Source organism: Rissa tridactyla, chromosome 27 (genome assembly GCF_028500815.1).
Source record: "Rissa tridactyla isolate bRisTri1 chromosome 27, bRisTri1.patW.cur.20221130, whole genome shotgun sequence".
Taxonomy (NCBI): domain Eukaryota; kingdom Metazoa; phylum Chordata; class Aves; order Charadriiformes; family Laridae; genus Rissa; species Rissa tridactyla.
The window spans coordinates 730471-747784 of NC_071492.1; the positions used below are offsets into that span (position 1 = coordinate 730471).

Genomic DNA, 17314 nt, shown 5'->3' on the forward strand with positions numbered 1-17314 from the left:
TCACCGCTTCTTTTTTTCCATTCCAGAGGAACAAGCTGCACGGTTGGGTGAGTCTCCGTGATCTCCTCTTGGCTCGGTGTCCTCTCCTGGGCGCTCTCTGCTCGGCCCTTTCCCGCTGTGTCCGTCCCCTCCATCCTCCATCCCCTGGATCTGAGCAAACCCCCAGGGGACATGCCCGGGAGGGTGGGCGGCCAGGGGACACCGGCCCAGGGATGGACCCTCTCCCCTGCCCCGACTCCCTGGGGACCGGCCGTGGGACGTGACCTTGCTCTTGTCCCTCCTTGTAGCGTGGAGAAAGTTCCTGCTTCCTGAAAATCCAGGTAATTGCGTATTTTACTGTATTTTTACGGGTGGTTCTCCTCCCTTTCCCTCTGCGGGAGGTGTAACTGGGTGGCCAGTGAAGGCACTGGGTGGCCACTGAAGGGGGACTGGCCATCCTGGGTCGTGTTGGTGACTCAGACCCCCCCAGACCATGGCACTGGGCTGTATCTCGCCCCGTTTTCTTGCCGTTTCGCCCCATTCTGAGTCACCCCCTTGGGCCCCAGAGGAGCCACCACCCCCTGAGACCCCGTGCGCTGCCCAGCCCAGCCCCTGCCTCCCCGTCCTGCTCCTCCCTGCGCGGGCTGCAGCCCCACCGGTGCCTCTTCCCACGGGACCGAGCTCGGCCGTGGCCGTGCTGGGGCCGGCCCCACGGTGGGGATGGAGAGGAGGAAGGAGATGCCCAGTCTCCTGCCCCGCGGGGCAGGTCCTGTCCCCGAGGGGGTGAAACCTGCCCGGGGAATGAGCTCTGATGCTGCGGCTCCTCCTGTCCCCTGCAGATGTGGTGACCCTGGATCCGAACACGGCTCATTCCCAACTCGTCCTGTCAGAGGATTTGAGGCGCGTGAGGTGGCAAAGAGAAGGGCGGGTCCTGCCCGACATCCCGGAGAGATTTATGTATTCATCCTGCGTGCTGGGCCGGGAGGGGTTCCGGGAGGGGAGGCACTGCTGGGAGGTGGAGGTGGAGGGGGAGGTGGGAGGTGACTCGTGGTGGGGCATTGGGGTGGCCAAGGAGTCTGTGCAGAGGAAGAGGTTCTCGGACTGGAGCCCTGAAGGAGGGATCTGGGCAGTGCAGCACCATTTAGGGCGTTTCGTGTCTCTCACCTCTCCTCCCACCCTCCTCCCCCGGTCCCCGCTCCCCAGCAGGATCTGGGTCTGTCTGGACTGCGCCCGCGGGCTGGTGACTTTCCTCCATGCCGACACCGGGGTCGAGATCTTCACGTTCCCACCAGCCCCGTTCAAAGGGGAGACCCTGCGCCCCTGGTTTTGGGTAGAAACAGAGAAAACCCAGCTGTGCCTGAGGGGCAGCGCCCCCCAGACCCTCATGCCCCCTTCCCTCCCCTCCCCGGCCGCCGGCAGCCCCTGCCCTTCTCCAGAGACTCCCCGCTCTCCTCTCCTGGATCCCGCGGGAGACGTCCATCCCTGTGCCCCAGCCCAGGGAGCAGAGGGGGAGTGAGGGGCAGGGGACGGGGGCTGCCTCGGACGCTGTCTGGCCTCACAAACACCAGTTTTTGGCTGGGTGGGATTTTGGGGACGTTTTCTGGGTGCTGAGCCGTGGGTTTGGGCTCTTCTTCCCCTTACACGCAGCGTGTCCTGCTCCGGCACAGCAGGGTTGGTGTCAATAAAGATTTGTTGGTGAACACGGAGCCTGGCTGTGATGGTTCCGGGGGGTTTTTGTCCTGGTTCCTTGCTGCCCGCCAAGAGGATTTGCAGGCACCCACCAGTCTCCGTGCTGGGGAGTCCCCAGTGGGGCATGAGCCTTGTCCCCGGGGTGCCCCACTTCTGGGAGCATCCTCCTAAACCACGTCATCCTTTACTGCAGAGAAGGGTTTTCCGCACCCAGTTCCCTTCCCAGTTGGGCGTTGGGTGAAGGCGGCAGCGGCTCTTTGCTTATTTGGGGGATTTTGGCTCTGTGCGCGAAAGCGTCTTTGTCCCAGAGCGGCTTCAGGTGCAGCAGAAGAGGAAACTTCTGAACGTGGGAGGCGTTTTCCAAGCTGGGCTTGTTTCAGACGGATATTTCACAATATTGATGGCTGCTGCTGCTCCGGGGTTGGGTGTTGAACTGGGGACGGGCACCCCGGTGCCCCTCCCCAGGGCTGGGGACCGTCCCCAGGCCCCCCAGAGTTGGGTATGACCCCCCTCAGCACCCCCCTACCCACCCCCTGCTATGGCTACGGCCCCCCATAACCGATATTTTGAGTATGGATGAGGGTGGGACATCGGGGACAGCAGGGGACACGTCCTCCCAGGGGATGTGAGGTCCCCAAATTGACAGGGCAGAGGGACAGGGCACAGCTGAGGTGTCCTGACACTTGAAGCCCCCCCCAAACCCTTCTTGTCCGCGTGTCCCTCGCTCCCCACAAGCTCCTTGCTCTTGTAGGGCTGCAGGGACACTGCTGGGCTCCTCCACCATCTCCAAAAATCACGACGAAGCTGGGTTTAACCTGCTCGCACCCAAATGCCCATCTTTTCATGGTTTCCTTCTTTTTTTTTTTTCCTTTTTTTTTTTTTTTTTGGATTCCTGAGGCTGATGGGCTGCCGCGTTTTACTCCCCAACAGACAAATGTCCTGAAAGAACGCAAAAAACCTCCAGAGAGAGAGAGAGAGCGGAACCGGTGCGGGTGAACCACCATCATGGTGTGGTCTGGGGTTTGCTCCGGAGGTGGGGCAGGCCAGAGAGCGAAAGGAGAGATGCTGAGCAGGAAAACAAAATAGATTCCTTCAGCGACAATGGCCGTAGGAAAGAAAATCATCCCCTTTCGGGAAAGGAAATGCTTCTTTATGGATGCAAAACCTCGCCGAGGTCTCTGCCCCAGCACAGGCTGCCAGGAGAGGTGCAGCCCTGGGAAAAGACACCTCCACCACCTCCCACCCAGGAACGGGGAGGGTGATGGTTTCTCTTTGGCATTTTGAGCTTGGAGGTTTATTTTATGACTCTAACCCCGCTGACGGGGATCAGCGCTGGGTGAGGAACCTCAGCTCAAGGCGTGGGAGGGGGGTGGTGGACCTTGAAGTCATTCCGAAGTCCATAATTCTGCACCCGGCAACTAGAAAAAGGTTGGAGATGTTGGGTGCAACTTGTACACGTCGGGTGAGTGATTTTTCTTTTTGCAGGGGATTTAGAATCTCTAATTAATTTAAAGTCTTGAAAGGGGTTCAGCGCAAATGCTGGGGAAGGGCAGTGGGGCAGAGCAGGGGCTGCAGCGGGAGCCGCGATGTGGGCCCGTCCTGCCCTCGACCGACGGTTCCTCCCGACGGCAGGGTGCGGGGGGTTTGGTGGGATTTCTGGAGCCTCCCTGGGGGCGGGTGCAGCCCTTCTTCCCCATCCCCTCCCCGGCGGCTGTAACCCCCCCTTGCCCTCCCTCTGCCTCCCTTCCCACCCTCTTCTCCAGCTGCGCCCGCAGATGGGGTTCCCCGCCAGCCCCAGGGGCCTCCTGAGTTATTTCCTGACTCTCCACCTGCTCCGCCTGGGATCAGGTAGGGATCCTGCAGGGCTGGGGGCGCTGAGCCCGCTGCGGGGGGCAGATGTGGGGCAGGGGAGGTGCCGTGGGGCAGGAGGAGCTGAGCCCAGAGCTGGGCCGCGGATGGGTTTCACTTTCCCTTGGGCTCTTGGTGCCACCCCCACGTCCCTTGCCCTGGGACACCTTCAGTCCCGTCCCGCAGTGCTCCCCTAAAGCGTTTGTCCCTTCTCCCAGGGCTGGCCGGGCTGGGGGCTATTTTCGGGGGTGGGGGTGACTTTCTGGAGCAGTTCCCACTCCCAGGGAACCTCCTTCTCCTTGGAGTCCTCCCACTCCCTCTCCAGTTTCTCCAGGCTCTTTGGAGCACGGGGAGGGCAAAGCGACGCCCGCGGGATGGAGCGGGCACTGCTCACGCCACGCTCGCCCCTTGCCATGCAACGCCCCGAATTAACGTGGGCACAATCTCCGTCTCTCTGTGTCCTTCTCCATCCCCAAGCTGAGTTCAGAGTGGTGGGACCAAATCGACCTCTCCTTGCCACCGTGGGGCAGGATGTCGTGCTGCCGTGTCACTTGTCCCCACGCACAGACGCTCGGAGCTTGGAGATCAGGTGGATCCGGCACCAGTTCTCTGAAATCGTGCATCTCTACCGAAATGGAGAGGACCTGGTCGGGGCACAGATACAGGAATACATTGGAAGGACAGAGTTGGTCAGAGATGGTCTCTCCGGTGGGACCCTGGACTTGCGACTCGCTGGGGTGAGACCCTCTGATGATGGCCAGTACGTCTGCACTGTGAGAGATGCTGCCTCTTATGGAGAAGCTACAGTGGACCTGGAGGTGGCAGGTTTGTGGGTGGTGTGGTGTTTCCTGGGGGTGGTTCAGGTGTCCCTGGGTTGGTGTGTCCCTCCCAGACCTCTGTCCCACCCTCATGTCCATCCATCCAATGCCAAAGGCCAATAGACCTTGACAGAGGGCGGGTTGAAGGGGACCCTTCTCATCCGTGCCTGCCCAGGAAGGAGCACAGACATGGTGCTGGAGGTGTTTTTGGGGGCAGAGTGGCACAAACGAGGTGGCTTTGTGTCTCTGTGGTGTCCTCGAGGTGTTGTGAGGGCACAGGGGAGAAGCTGCTGAGCAGCTGCTTGGGCTCAGGGCCTGGGCTGCCAAGTGAGCCCAGGATGGGAGCTACCGCTGTGCCTGGCGTTGGGAAGAGCCCTCTTCCCAGGTCCCACCAGCTGGATCCTTGCTTTGCCTTTGCCGTTTGTGCCGGAGGAGACCTGGCGCCTCGTCTGGAAGCCTCAGGGCTTCTTGGACAAGGCCGGGAGAGGGCAGAGACCTTGCTCGGCCTCTGGGTCCTCCTCTGCCGGGCTGTTTTATGGGCAATGTGGGGTCATTGGGCATCAATGCTCTCCGGTTCCTGCACACGTTGGGGTGGTTTGGGTGGTGTGAGGAGCACGTGCGCGGTCCCACAGCCCCCTCGGGACAATGGGATGTGTCTGGTACGGGGTTGGGTCTTTGCCTTTGAGCCGAGTCCATCCCTAACTCAGCCCAACGGCGGGCTCTTCCCCCAGCCATGGGCTCCGTCCCTCTCCTCTCTCTGGAGGCTCACCAGGACGGAGGCATCCGGGTGGTGTGTGGATCGGCCGGCTGGTACCCGCAACCGCAGGTGCTGTGGAAGGCTGCCAACGGGCAGCGTCTGCCCTCGGTCTCCCAGAGACGTTCCTCTGACGAGAGGGGCCTGTTTGAGATCCAAGATGTCGTCGTGGTGAGCGGGAAGGGCGATGGGAACTTGTCGTGTGTGGTGAGGAACAGCCGCCTGGAGCAGGAGCAGGCGTCGTCCCTGCACATCTCAGGTGCAGGATGGCAGCGGGGCTGGGGTTGGCTGCGCTTGGCGGGGGGGGGATGGTTTGATCTCGGGGGGCTGGAGAAACGTGCGGGGGGTGGGGGAATGGGAGGGGATGCACCCGCAGGTGAGCTTTAGCGCAGGAGATAACCTGAGCCTGGCGGGCTTCAGGGCAGCATTGGGATGGCCGTGGGCTGGAGAGGACGATGTCCCCTTGAGCCCGGGGCTCCCAGCACAAGGCTTTAGGAGTGGGGTGGTGTAATCCCAGCCCAGAGCCGGCACCGCGCAGCCCCTCGCTCATTCCCCACCGTTGGGATGGGATAGAGAATGGGAAGAGTAACGGGTTTTGTCCCAACTGTTTGCGCCCCCCAAGCCCACTCGCTGGTGGGGCGGTGTGAGGAGCAGACCATTCCTCGACTGCCCAGCGACACCCAAAACCATCAGTGCGCTCCCATCGCTGCTTCTCATCCCAAATCCAAAACATCCCATCCCTCAATAGCTGCAAGCGATGACGTCCACTTGTTCATTCCATCCCAGCCAATACCCTGACGATGAGTTAGAACTTGGAGTTTTTCTCTCTCCCTTTCATTTTCCTCCTACACAGGAGTGCAAAGTGAGCCCTTTTCCTGCTGTGTTTTTGTTTCTCAGCTCCCTTTTTCCACAACGCCCATCACTGGATGGCAGCTCTGGGTGTCTTCCTCGTGCTTTCAGTGTTGTCATTTGGTCTCAATGTTTATCTCTGGCGAAGGAAAGGTGAGTTTGTCACGGGGGGGATGGAATGGAGGGGATCGGGGTGGAGTGAGGCCGAGCCCTGGCCCATGAACGTACGTAGAAGGGGATGACAGTCGTGTCAAAAGGTGTTTTGCCTTCATTAAAGAAGCTCTTTGGGCACAGGAAGGAGGGGGACAAGGACCCGGGGCGTGGGTGGGAGGCCAGGGAGCGTGGCCAGAGCACCTGGCTGGTGGGACGGTGCAAGAGTCTCTGGTGAGATGTTAGCGCCGATGAAGCAGCTGCTCTCCTGACCTCCTCTTCCTCTGCCTTTGCTTTGCAGTGGGGCTGTCCAGAGCACTGGGTGAGTCCTTGTGGCCCCTGCCACCAGCGAAGCCTCCTGAGAAAGGAGCCCCCTGGGAGGGACGTGGCTCTGGGCGGCTCTTGATCGCCCTGTGGTCGTTGGTCTGGGTTGATGGAGCCCAGAAGGGGACTGGAGAGCACTGGGTCTGGGAACGGGGCCCAGGAGGTGACCTAAGTCATGGGGAGAAGTGGGGACCCGTAATCAGTCAGCTTAAATCAGGCTGAGCCTTAAATCTCTGCTCAAGTCAGGCTTCAATGCAGGGTGCCTGGGAGGGGTGGCTGAGGGAGAAGGGAGGCAGGGAACCTGCTCTGGGACCCACACGGTCTTTTCCCACTCCCCAAACACAAGGAGATTGGGGTCTCGCCAGCTCTGCCTGCTGCTGCAGGAACAGCCATGGGACGAGAAGCCGTCCCCTCTCATCACTCAGCGCTTCTTTTTTTCCATTCCAGAGGAACAAGCTGCACGGTTGGGTGAGTCTCCGTGATCTCCTCTTGGCTCGGTGTCCTCTCCTGGGTGCTCTGTGCTCGGCCCTTTCCCCCTTTGCCCGTCCCCTCCATCCCTCCATCCCCTGGGTGCAGGGAAACCCCAAGGGGATGTGCCTGGGAGGGTGGGCAGCTGGGGGACACCAGCCCAGGGATGGACCCTCTCCCCTGACCAGACCCACTGGCCACCATCCGTGGGACATAACCAGGCTGGAGGGAGCCCCCCCGGGAGCCAAGGGGTCTTTTCCCCCTCCCCAAACAGAACGGCTCTGCCTCCTCCTGTAGGAGCAGCCATGGGACGAGAAGCTGTCCCCTCTCATCACTGATTGACTTTCTTTATCCTTTCCAGGGGTACAAGACACAGCACTGAGTGAGTCTCCGTGATCTCCTCCTGCCTCGGTGTCCTCTCCCGGGCGCTCTGTGCTCGGCCCTTTCCCACGTTGCCCGTCCCCTCCATCCCTCCATCCCCTGGGGGTGGGGAAACCCCAAGGGGAGGTGCCTGGGAGGGTGGGCAGCTGGGGGACACCAGCCCAGCGATGGACACTCTGCCTTGGCCAGACTCCCTGGGGACCGGCCATGGGACATGACCTGGCTGGAGGGCGCCATTCACAGGGTGTGGGGGTCTTTTCCCACTCCCCAAACTCTCTGAGCTCTCCTCGAGCTCTGTGCGCTCGTAAAGGAGCAGCCATGGGATGAGAAGCCATCCCCTCTCATCACTCATTGCTTCTTTTTTTCCATTCCAGAGGAACAAGCTGCACGGTTGGGTGAGTCTCCGTGATCTCCTCTTAGCTCGGTGTCCTCTCCTGGGTGCTCTGTGCTCAGCCCTTTCCCCCTTTGCCCGTCCCCTCCATCCCTCCATCCCCTGGGGGTGGGAAAACCCCAAGGGGATGTGCCTGGGAGGGTGGGCAGCTGGGGGACACCAGCCCAGGGATGGACCCTCTCCCCTGACCAGACCCACTGGCCACCATCCATGGGACATAACCTGGCTGGAGGGAGCCCCCCCGGGAGCCAAGGGCTCTTTTCCCCCTCCCCAAACTGAAGGGCTCTGCCTGCTCCTGCGGGTGCAGTTGTGGGATGAGAAGCTGTCCCCTCTCATCACTGATTGACTTTCTTTATCCTTTCCAGGGGTACAAGACACAGCACTGAGTGAGTCTCCGTGATCTCCTCCTGCCTCGGTGTCCTCTCCCGGGTGCTCTGTGCTCAGCCCTTCCCCCGCTTCCTCATCCCCTCCATCCCTCCATCCCCTGGCTCCGCAGAAACCCCAAGGGGATGTGCCTGGGAGGGTGGGCAGCTGGGGGACACCAGCCCAGGGATGGACCCTCTCCCTTGGCCAGACTCCCTGGGGACCGGCCGTGGGACATGACCTGGCTGGAGGGGGCCATTCACAGGGTTTTGTGGTCTTTTCCCACTCCCCAAACTCTCTGAGCTCTCCTCCAGCTCTGTGCGCTCCTAAAGGAGCAGCCATGGGATGAGAAGCCGTCCCCTCTCATCACTCAGCGCTTCTTTTTTTCCATTCCAGAGGAACAAGCTGCACGGTTGGGTGAGTCTCCGTGATCTCCTCTTGCCTCGGTGTCCTCTCCCGGGCGCTCTGTGCTCGGCCCTTTCCCGCTGTGTCCGTCCCCTCCATCCCTCCATCCCCTGGATCCGAGCAAACCCCCAGGGGACATGCCCGGGATGGTGAGCGGCCGGCGGACACCGGCCCAGGGATGGATCCTCTCCCCAGCCCCGAGTCCCTGGGGACCGGCCGTGGGACGTGACCTTGCTCTTGTCCCTCCTTGTAGCATGGAGAAAGTTCCTGCTTCCTGAAAATCCAGGTAATTGCGTATTTTATTGTATTTTACGGGTGGTTCTCCTCCCTTTCCCTCTGCGGGAGGTGTAACTGGGTGGCCAGTGAAGGCACTGGGTGGCCACTGAAGGGGGACTGGCCATCCCGGGTCGTGTTGGTGACTCAGACCCCCCAGACCATGGCACTGGGCTGTATCTCGCCCCGTTTTCTTGCCGTTCCACCCCATTCTGAGTTACCCCCTTGGGCCCCAGAGGAGCCACCGCCCCCTGAGACCCCGTGCGCTGCCCAGCCCAGCCCCTGCCTCCCCGTCCTGCTCCTCCCTGCGCGGGCTGCAGCCCCACCGGTGCCTCTTCCCACGGGACCGAGCTCGGCCGTGGCCGTGCTGGGGCCGGCCCCGCGGTGGGGATGGAGAGGAGGAAGGAGATGCCCAGTCTCCTGCCCCGCGGGGCAGGTCCTGTCCCCGAGGGGGTGAAACCTGCCCGGGGACTGAGCTCTGATGCTGCGGCTCCTCCTGTCCCCTGCAGACGTGGTGACCCTGGATCCAAACACGGCTCATTCCCAACTCGTCCTGTCGGACGATCGGAGGCGCGTGAGGTGGCAAAGCGAAGAGCGGGACCTGCCCGACATCCCGGAGAGATTTACCTATTATTGCTGCGTTTTGGCCCGGGAGGGGTTCCGGGAGGGGAGACACTGCTGGGAGGTGGAGGTGGAGGGGGAGGTGGGAGGTGACTCGTGGTGGGGTGTTGGGGTGGCCAGGGAGTCTGTGGAGAGGAAGGGGAGCACGGTCATGAGCCCTGAAGGAGGGATCTGGGCAGTGCGGCACTGCTATGGGCAGTTTGTGTCTCTCACCTCTCCTCGCACCTTCCTCCCCCAGTCCCCGCTCCCCAGCAGGATCTGGGTCTGTCTGGACTGCGCCCGGGGGCTGGTGACTTTCCTCAATGCCGACACCGGGGTCGAGATCTTCACGTTCCCACCAGCCTCGTTCAAAGGGGAGACCCTGCGCCCCTGGTTTTTGGTAGGAACAGAGAAAACCCAGCTGTGCCTGAGGGGCAGCGCCCCCCAGACCCTCATCCCCCCTTCCCTCCCCTCCCCGGCCACTGGCATCCCCTGCCCTTCTCCAGAGACTCCCCGCGCTCCTCTCCTGGATCCCGCGGGAGACATCCATCCCTGTGCCCCAGCCCAGGGAGCAGAGGGGGAGTGAGGGGCAGGGGACAGAGGGGGGTCGCTGCGGGGTGTCGTGTCCCCTCCCGCTGCGAGCGGCTGGCGGGAGGGTGTCGTCCTTTCAGCTTTGATGGAGGGAATTTTCCTTCGGCTCTCGGTTGCCGTTTTGGATTTAGTGGGCGAGAACACGACGTCGGGACGCGGCCGAGAGCCGTTTCCGTCCGTCAGTCAAGGGCTTTTTTCTTTTTTTTCGCCTTCCCCGTTGCAGCCCAGCGGGAGCGCGGCCGGGAGAAGGCGCCCAAAAGGGATATTCCGCCCCACGGGCGTCCCGCTGGGGATAGAAACGGGGGGTCGCTGCCGGGGGTGGGGTGGGGGGGCCGGGACCCGCCGTCGCCGCTGGGGACGGGCCGGGCAACCAGCGCTCGGGTGGGGAGGGCAACTCGGCGTTGGGTCGCTTTATCCCGTACGTTATTTTACAATAAATATCGGTCTTTTCCTCGCCCGTTGCTCCTCTATTCAGCCGCCTGGCCCCCAACCCGCGAGGGTCTTTTTCCCGCCCCTTTTCTCCCTCTTCTCCCCTCCCCACCCCCCCACCCCCCAACGCGGGGGGATGGGCAACGGCGCGGGAGCCGCTGCCTGGTCCTACATTGCTGATGTGGGGTTAAACCCCCCACCTCCCACCCCGGGGGGAGTCCAAGGGGGCCAGGACCCCCTGGGAACCACTTGGAAACCCTTGGGGACCCCCGTTGGAACACCTTAGGACCCCTTGGAAACCCCTGGACCCCCTGGGAACCCTGGAGACCCCTTGGAACCCCTTGGAACCCCTTGGAACATCTTGGAGACCCCTTGGAAACCCTGGAGACCCTCTTGGAAACCCTTGGGGACCCCCTTGGGAACGCTTAGGCCCCCCCTGGAACCACTTGGGACCCCTTGGAAACCCTTGGGACCCCTTGGGAACCCTGGAGACCCCTTGGAACCCCTTGAGACCCCTTGGAAACCCTTGGGGACCCCCTTGGAACCTCTTGGGACCCCTTGGAAACCCTGGAGACCCTTTTGGAAACCCTTGGGGACCCCCTTGGGACCCCTCGGAACCCCTTGGGACCCCTTGGAAAACCTTGGGACCCCCCTGGAGACCCTCTTGGAAACCCTTGAGGACCCCCTTGGAAACCCTTGTGGACCCCTCGGAACCCCTTGGGACCCCTTGGAAACCCTTGGGACTCCTTGGAAACCCTGAAGGCCCCTCGGAACCCCTTGGGACCACTTGGAAACCCTTGGGATCTCTTGGAACCCCTTGGGACCCCTTGGAAACCCTTGGGGACCCCCTTGGGAACCCTGGAGACCCCTTGGAAACCCTTGGGACCCCTTCGGGACCCCTTGGGGACCCCTTGGAAGCCCCTGGGACCCCTTGGAAACCATAGGGGACACCTAGGAACCCCTTGGGACCCCTTGGAAACCCTTGGGGACCCCTCGGAACCCCTTGGGACCCCTTGGAAACCCTTGGGACACCTTGGAAACCCTTGGAAACCCTTATGAACCCCCTGGACACCCTCTTGGAAACCCTTGGGACCCCTTGGGACCCCTTGGAAGCCCTTGGGACACCTTGAAGCCCCTGGGACGCCTTGGAATGCCGCGATTGAGAGACGGGACGCTGCTTGATGCAAGCACAATGTCCATTTGTTAGACGCGTCGGAAAGCCTTTTATACAGCTACTTCATTACAGTTACGTAAATTCTGTCGTTTCTGATTGGCTGAGCTCTCAACGTTTCATTACAATAATCCCTCCTGCTGGCGGTTTCGCTACACGCCAGAAGCTACAGTTTTGCTACGTGTTGGAGCTACAGTTATAACTCGTTGCTTAACTCCCTACATCCTCAAGGTTATTTGTCCCGGATCTGCGAGGTCGGCATGCCCTCGAGTTTCTTCCATCCTTGTACTTTTCCGCTGGCCGCCCCGACATTGGAAACCATCGGGGACCCTTCGGAAACCCTGTGGACCCCTTGGAAACCTTTGGGGACCCCCTTGGAAACCCTTGGGACCCCTTGGAAACACTTGGGACCCCTTGGAAACACTGGAGACCCTCTTGGAAGCCCTTGGGACCCCTTGGAAACACTTAGGGACCCCTCGGAACCCCTTGGGACCACTTGGAAACCCTTGGGACACCCATGGAACCCCTTGGGACCCCTCGGAACCCCTTGGGACCCCTTGGAAACCCTTGGGACACCCATGGAACCCTTTGGGACCCCTCGGAACCCCTTGGGACCCCGTGGAAACGCTGGAGACCCTCTTGGAAACCCTTGGGACCCCTTGGAAACCCTTGGGGACCACCTTGGAACCCCTTGGGACCCCTAGAAACCCCTTGGGACCCCTAGGAAACCCTTGGTACCCCTTGGAACCCCCTTGGAAACCCTTAGGGACCCACTTGGGACCCCTTGGAACCCCTTGGGACCCCTTGGAAACCCTTGGGACCCCTTGGAAACCCTTGGGGACCCCCTTGGAAACCCTTGGGACGCCCTTGGAAACCCTTGGGGACCCCCTTGGAACCTCTTGGAACCCCTTGGAATCCCTGGAGACCCCCTTGGAACCTCTTGGGACCCCTTGGAATCCCTGGAGACCCTCCTGGAAACCCTTGGGACCCCCTTGGTAACCCTTGGGGATTCCTCGGAATCCTTTGGGACCCCTTGGAAACCCTTGGAACCCCTTGGAACCCGCTTGGAAACCCTTGGGGACCCCCTTGGGAACCCTGGAGACCCCTTGGAAACCCTTGAGACCCCTTGGGGACCCCTTGGAAGCCCCTGGGACCCCTTGGAAACCATTGGGGACCCCTTGGAACCCCTTGGGACCCCTCGGGACCCCTTGGGACCCCTTTGAAACCCTTGGGACCCCCGTGGAGACCGTCTTGGAAACCCTTGGGACCCCTTCGAGACCCCTTGGGGACCCCTTGGAAGGCCCTGGGACCCCTTGGAAACCGTTGGGGACCCCTTGGAACCCCTTGGGACCCCTTGGAACCCCTTGTGACCCCTTGGAAACCCTTGGGGACCCCCTTGGAACCTCTTGGGAACCCTTGGAAACCCTGGAGACCCTCTTGGAAGCCCTTGGGACCCCTTGGAAACCCTTGGGGACCCCTCGGAACCCCTTGGGACCGCTTGGAAACCCTTGGGACCCCCATGGAACCCCTTGGGACCCCTTGGATACCCTTGGGACCCCCTTGGAAAGCCTTGGGACCCCCCTGGAACCCCTTTGGGACCTCCTTGGAAACCCTTGGGACTCCTTGGAAACCCTTGGGGACTCCCTTGGGACCCTTTGGAACACCTTGGGACACCTCGGAACCCCTTGGGACCCCTTGGAAACCCTTGGAGACCACTTGCAACCCCTTGGGACCCCTTGGAAACACTTGGGACTCCTTGGAAACACTGGAGACAACTCGGAAGCCCTTGGGACCTCTTGGAAACCCTTCGGACCCCTTGGAAAACCTTGGGACCCCCCTGGAGACCCTCTTGGAAACCCTTGGGGACCCTCTTGGGAACCCTGGAGACCCCTTGGAAACCGTTGGGGACCCCTTGGAACGCCTTGGGACCCCTTGGAAACCTTCGGGACCCCCTTGGAAACCCTTGGGACCCCCTTGGAAACCCTTGGGGACCCCTTGGAACCTCTTGGCACCCCTTGGAAACCCTGGAGACCCTCTTGGAAGCCCTTGGGACCTCTTGGAAACCATTGGGGACCCCTCGGAACCCCTTGGGACCCCTTCGAAACCTATTGGGGACCCCTCAGAACCCCTTGGGACGCCTTGGAAACCCTTGGGACCCCCATGGAAGCCCTTGGGACCTCTTGGAAACCCTTGGGGACCCCTCGGAACCCCTTGGGACCCCTTCGAAACCTATTGGGGACCCCTCAGAACCCCTTGGGACGCCTTGGAAACCCTTGGGACCCCCATGGAAGCCCTTGGGACCCCTTGGAAACCCTGGAGACCCCCTTGGAAAGCCTTGGGACCCCCCCGGAACCCATTGGGGACCCCCTTGGAAACCCTTGGGACCCCTAGGAAACCCTTGGAACCCCTTGGAACCCCCTTGGAAACCCTTGGGGACCCCCTTGGGACCCCTTGGAACCCCTTGGGACCCCTTGGAAACCCTTGGGACCCCTCGGAAACCCTTGGGGACTCCCTTGGGACCCCTTGGAACACCTTGGGACCCCTCGGAAACCCTTGGAGACCCCTTGGAACCCCTTGGGACCCCTTGGAAACCCTTGGGACCCCCCTGGAGACCCTCTTGGAAACCCTTGGGGACCCTCTTGGGAACCCTTGAGACCCCTTGGAAACCGTTGGGGACCCCTTGGAAACCCTTAAGACCCCCTTGGAAACCCTTGGGGACCCCCTTGGAACCTCTTGGCACCCCTTGGAAACCCTGGAGACCCTCTTGGAAACCCTTGGGACCCCTTGGAAACCCTTGGGGACCCCTCGGAACCCCTTGGGACCCCTTGGAAACCCTTCGGACCCCTTGGAACCCCCTTGGAAACCCTTGGGGACCCCCTTTGTGACCCCTTGGAACCCCTTGGGACCCCTTGGAAACCCTTGGGACCCCCCTGGAGACCCTCTTGGAAACCCTTGGGGACGCCCTTGGGAACCCTGGAGACCCCTTGGAAACCCTTGGGACCCCTTGGGGACCCCTTGGAAGCCCCTGGGACCCCTAGGAAACCATTGGGGACCCCTTCGAAGCCCTTGGGACCCCTTGGAACCCCTTGGATTCCCTTGGAAACCCTAGGGGACCCCCCTGGAACCCCTTGGAAACCCCTGGGGACCCTCTTGGAAACCCTTGGGACTCCTTGGAACCCCTTGGAGACCCCTCGGAACCCCTTGGAGACCCCTCGGAAACCCTTGGGGACCCCCTTTGTGACCCCTTGGAACCCCTTGGGACCCCTCGGAACCCCTTCGGACCCCTTGGAAACACTTGGAACCCCTTGGAGCCCCTTGGGACCCCTTGGAAACCCTTGGAACACCCCTGCAGACCCTCTTGGAAACCCTTGGGGACCCCTTGGAAACCCTTGGGGACCCCTCGGAACCCCTTGGGACCCCTTGGAAACCCTTGGAACCCATTGGAACCCCCTTGGAAACCCTTGGGGACCCCCTTTGGGACCCCTTGGAACCCCTGGGGACCCCTCGGAACCTCTTGGGACCCCTTGGAATCACTTGGAATCCTTGGAACCCCTTGGGACCCCTTGGAAACCTTTGGGACTCCTTGGAAACCCTGGAGGCCCCTCGGAACCCCTTGGGACCCCTTGGAAACCCTTGGGACCCCCTGGAGACCCTCTTGGAAACCCTTGGGGACCCCCTTGGGAACCCTGGAGACCCCTTGGAAACCCTTGAGACCCCTTGGGGACCCCTTGGAAGCCCCTGGGACCCCTTGGAAATCATTGGGGACCCCTTGGAACCCCTTGGGACCCCTTGAAAACACTTGGAACCCCTTGGAACCCCTTAGGACCCCCCTGGAGACCCTCTTGGAAACCCTTGAGACCCCTTGGAAACCCTTGGGACACATTCGGAACCCCTTGGGGACACCTTGGAAGCCCCTGGGACCCCTTGGAAACCCTTGGGGACCCCCTTGGGACCCCTTGGGACCCCTAGGAAACCCTTGGAACCCCTTGGAACCCCCTTGGAAACCCTTGGGGACCCCCTTGGGACCCCTTGGAACCACTTGGGACCCCTTGGAAACCTTTGGGACTCCTTGGAAACCCTGGAGGCCCCTCGGAACCCCTTGGGACCCCTTGGGAACCCCTGGGACCCCCCTGGAGAGCCTCTTCGAAACCCTTGGGGTCCCCCTTGGGAACCCTGGAGACCCCTTGAAAACCCTTGAGACCCCTTGGGGACCCCTTGGAAGCCCCTGGGACCCCTTGGAAACCATTGGGGACCCCTTGGAACCCCTTGGGATCCTCGGGACCCCTTGGGACCCCTTGGAAACCCTTGGGACCCCCCTGGAGACCCTCTTGGAAACCCTTTCGGACCCCCTTGGGAACCCTGGAGACCCCTTGGAAACCCTTGGGACACCTTCGGGACCCCTTGGGGACCCCTTGGAAGCCCCTGGGACCCCTTGGAAACCGTTGGGGACCCCTTGGAACCCCTTGGGACCCCTTGGAAACCCTTGGGGACCCCCTTGGAAGCCCTTGGGACCCCTTGGAACCCCTTGGGACCCCCTGGAGACCCTCTTGGAAACCCTTGGGGACCCCCTTGGGAACCCTGGAGACCCCTTGGAAACCCTTGAGACCCCTTGGGGACCCCTTGGAAGCCCCTGGAACCCCTTGGAAACCATTGGGGACCCCTTGGAAACCCTTGGGACCCCTCGGGACCCCTTGGAACCCCTTGGAAACCCTTGGGACCCCCCTGGAGACCCTCTTGGAAACCCTTGGGGACCCCCTTGGGAACCCTGGAGACCCCTTGGAAACCCTTGGGACACCTTGGGGACCCCATGGAAGCTCCTGGCACCCCATAGAAACCATTGGGGACCCCTCAGAACCTCTTGGGACCCCTTGAAAACACTTGGAACCCCTTGGAACCCCTTGGGACCCCTTGGAAACCCTTGGGACCCCCCTGGAGACCCTCTTGGAAACCCTTGAGACCCCTTGGAAACCCTTGGGACACATTCGGAACCCCTTGGGGACACCTTGGAAGCCCCTGGGACCCCTTGGAAACCGTTGGGGACCCCTTGGAACCCCTTGGGACCCCTTGGAAACCCTTGGGGACCCCCTTGGGAACCCTGGAGACCCCTCGGAACCCCTTGGGACCACTTGGAAACCCTTGGGATCTCTTGGAACCCCTTGGGACCCCTTGGAAACCCTTGGGGACCCCCTTGGGAACCCTGGAGACCCCTTGGAAACCCTTGGGACCCCTTCGGGACCCCTTGGGGACCCCTTGGAAGCCCCTGGGACCCCTTGGAAACCATAGGGGACACCTAGGAACCCCTTGGGACCCCTTGGAAACCCTTGGGGACCCCTCGGAACCCCTTGGGACCCCTTGGAAACCCTTGGGACACCTTGGAAACCCTTGGAAACCCTTATGAACCCCCTGGACACCCTCTTGGAAACCCTTGGGACCCCTTGGGACCCCTTGGAAGCCCTTGGGACACCTTGAGGCCCCTGGGACGCCTTGGAATGCCGCGATTGAGAGACGGGACGCTGCTTGATGCAAGCACAATGTCCGTTTGTTAGACGCGTCGGAAAGCCTTTTATACAGCTACTTCATTACAGTTACGTAAATTCTGTCGTTTCTGATTGGCTGAGCTCTCAACGTTTCATTACAATAATCCCTCCTGCTGGCGGTTTCGCTACACGCCAGAAGCTACAGTTTTGCTACGTGTTGGAGCTACAGTTATAACTCGTTGCTTAACTCCCTACATCCTCAAGGTTATTTGTCCCGGATCTGCGAGGTCGGCATGCCCTCGAGTTTCTTCCATCCTTGTACTTTTCCGCTGGCCGCCCCGACATTGGAAACCA

At 61.5% G+C, this 17314-nt stretch overlaps 2 protein-coding genes across 2 annotated transcripts in view; both read left to right on the plus strand.

The window, feature by feature from the left end:
- The window catches only part of LOC128901596 (butyrophilin subfamily 1 member A1-like), a gene marked incomplete at its 3' end in the record, with an annotated part of 35195 nt that extends 25428 nt beyond the window's left edge, over positions 1 to 9767 (plus strand). The window contains exons 2-7 of the mRNA XM_054183668.1: positions 3994 to 4341; positions 5066 to 5347; positions 5986 to 6090; positions 6389 to 6409; positions 8574 to 8705; positions 9202 to 9767. Coding sequence (XP_054039643.1) covers positions 3994 to 4341; positions 5066 to 5347; positions 5986 to 6090; positions 6389 to 6409; positions 8574 to 8705; positions 9202 to 9767 — 1454 coding nt within the window. The remainder of the gene's footprint in view (positions 1 to 3993; positions 4342 to 5065; positions 5348 to 5985; positions 6091 to 6388; positions 6410 to 8573; positions 8706 to 9201) is intronic.
- A 681-nt stretch (positions 9768 to 10448) lies between these two features.
- LOC128901597 (butyrophilin subfamily 1 member A1-like) overlaps positions 10449 to 17314 on the plus strand; it is a 45164-nt gene continuing 38298 nt past the window's right edge. The window contains exon 1 of the mRNA XM_054183669.1: positions 10449 to 10493. Within this exon, the coding sequence (XP_054039644.1) occupies positions 10449 to 10493 (45 nt within the window). The remainder of the gene's footprint in view (positions 10494 to 17314) is intronic.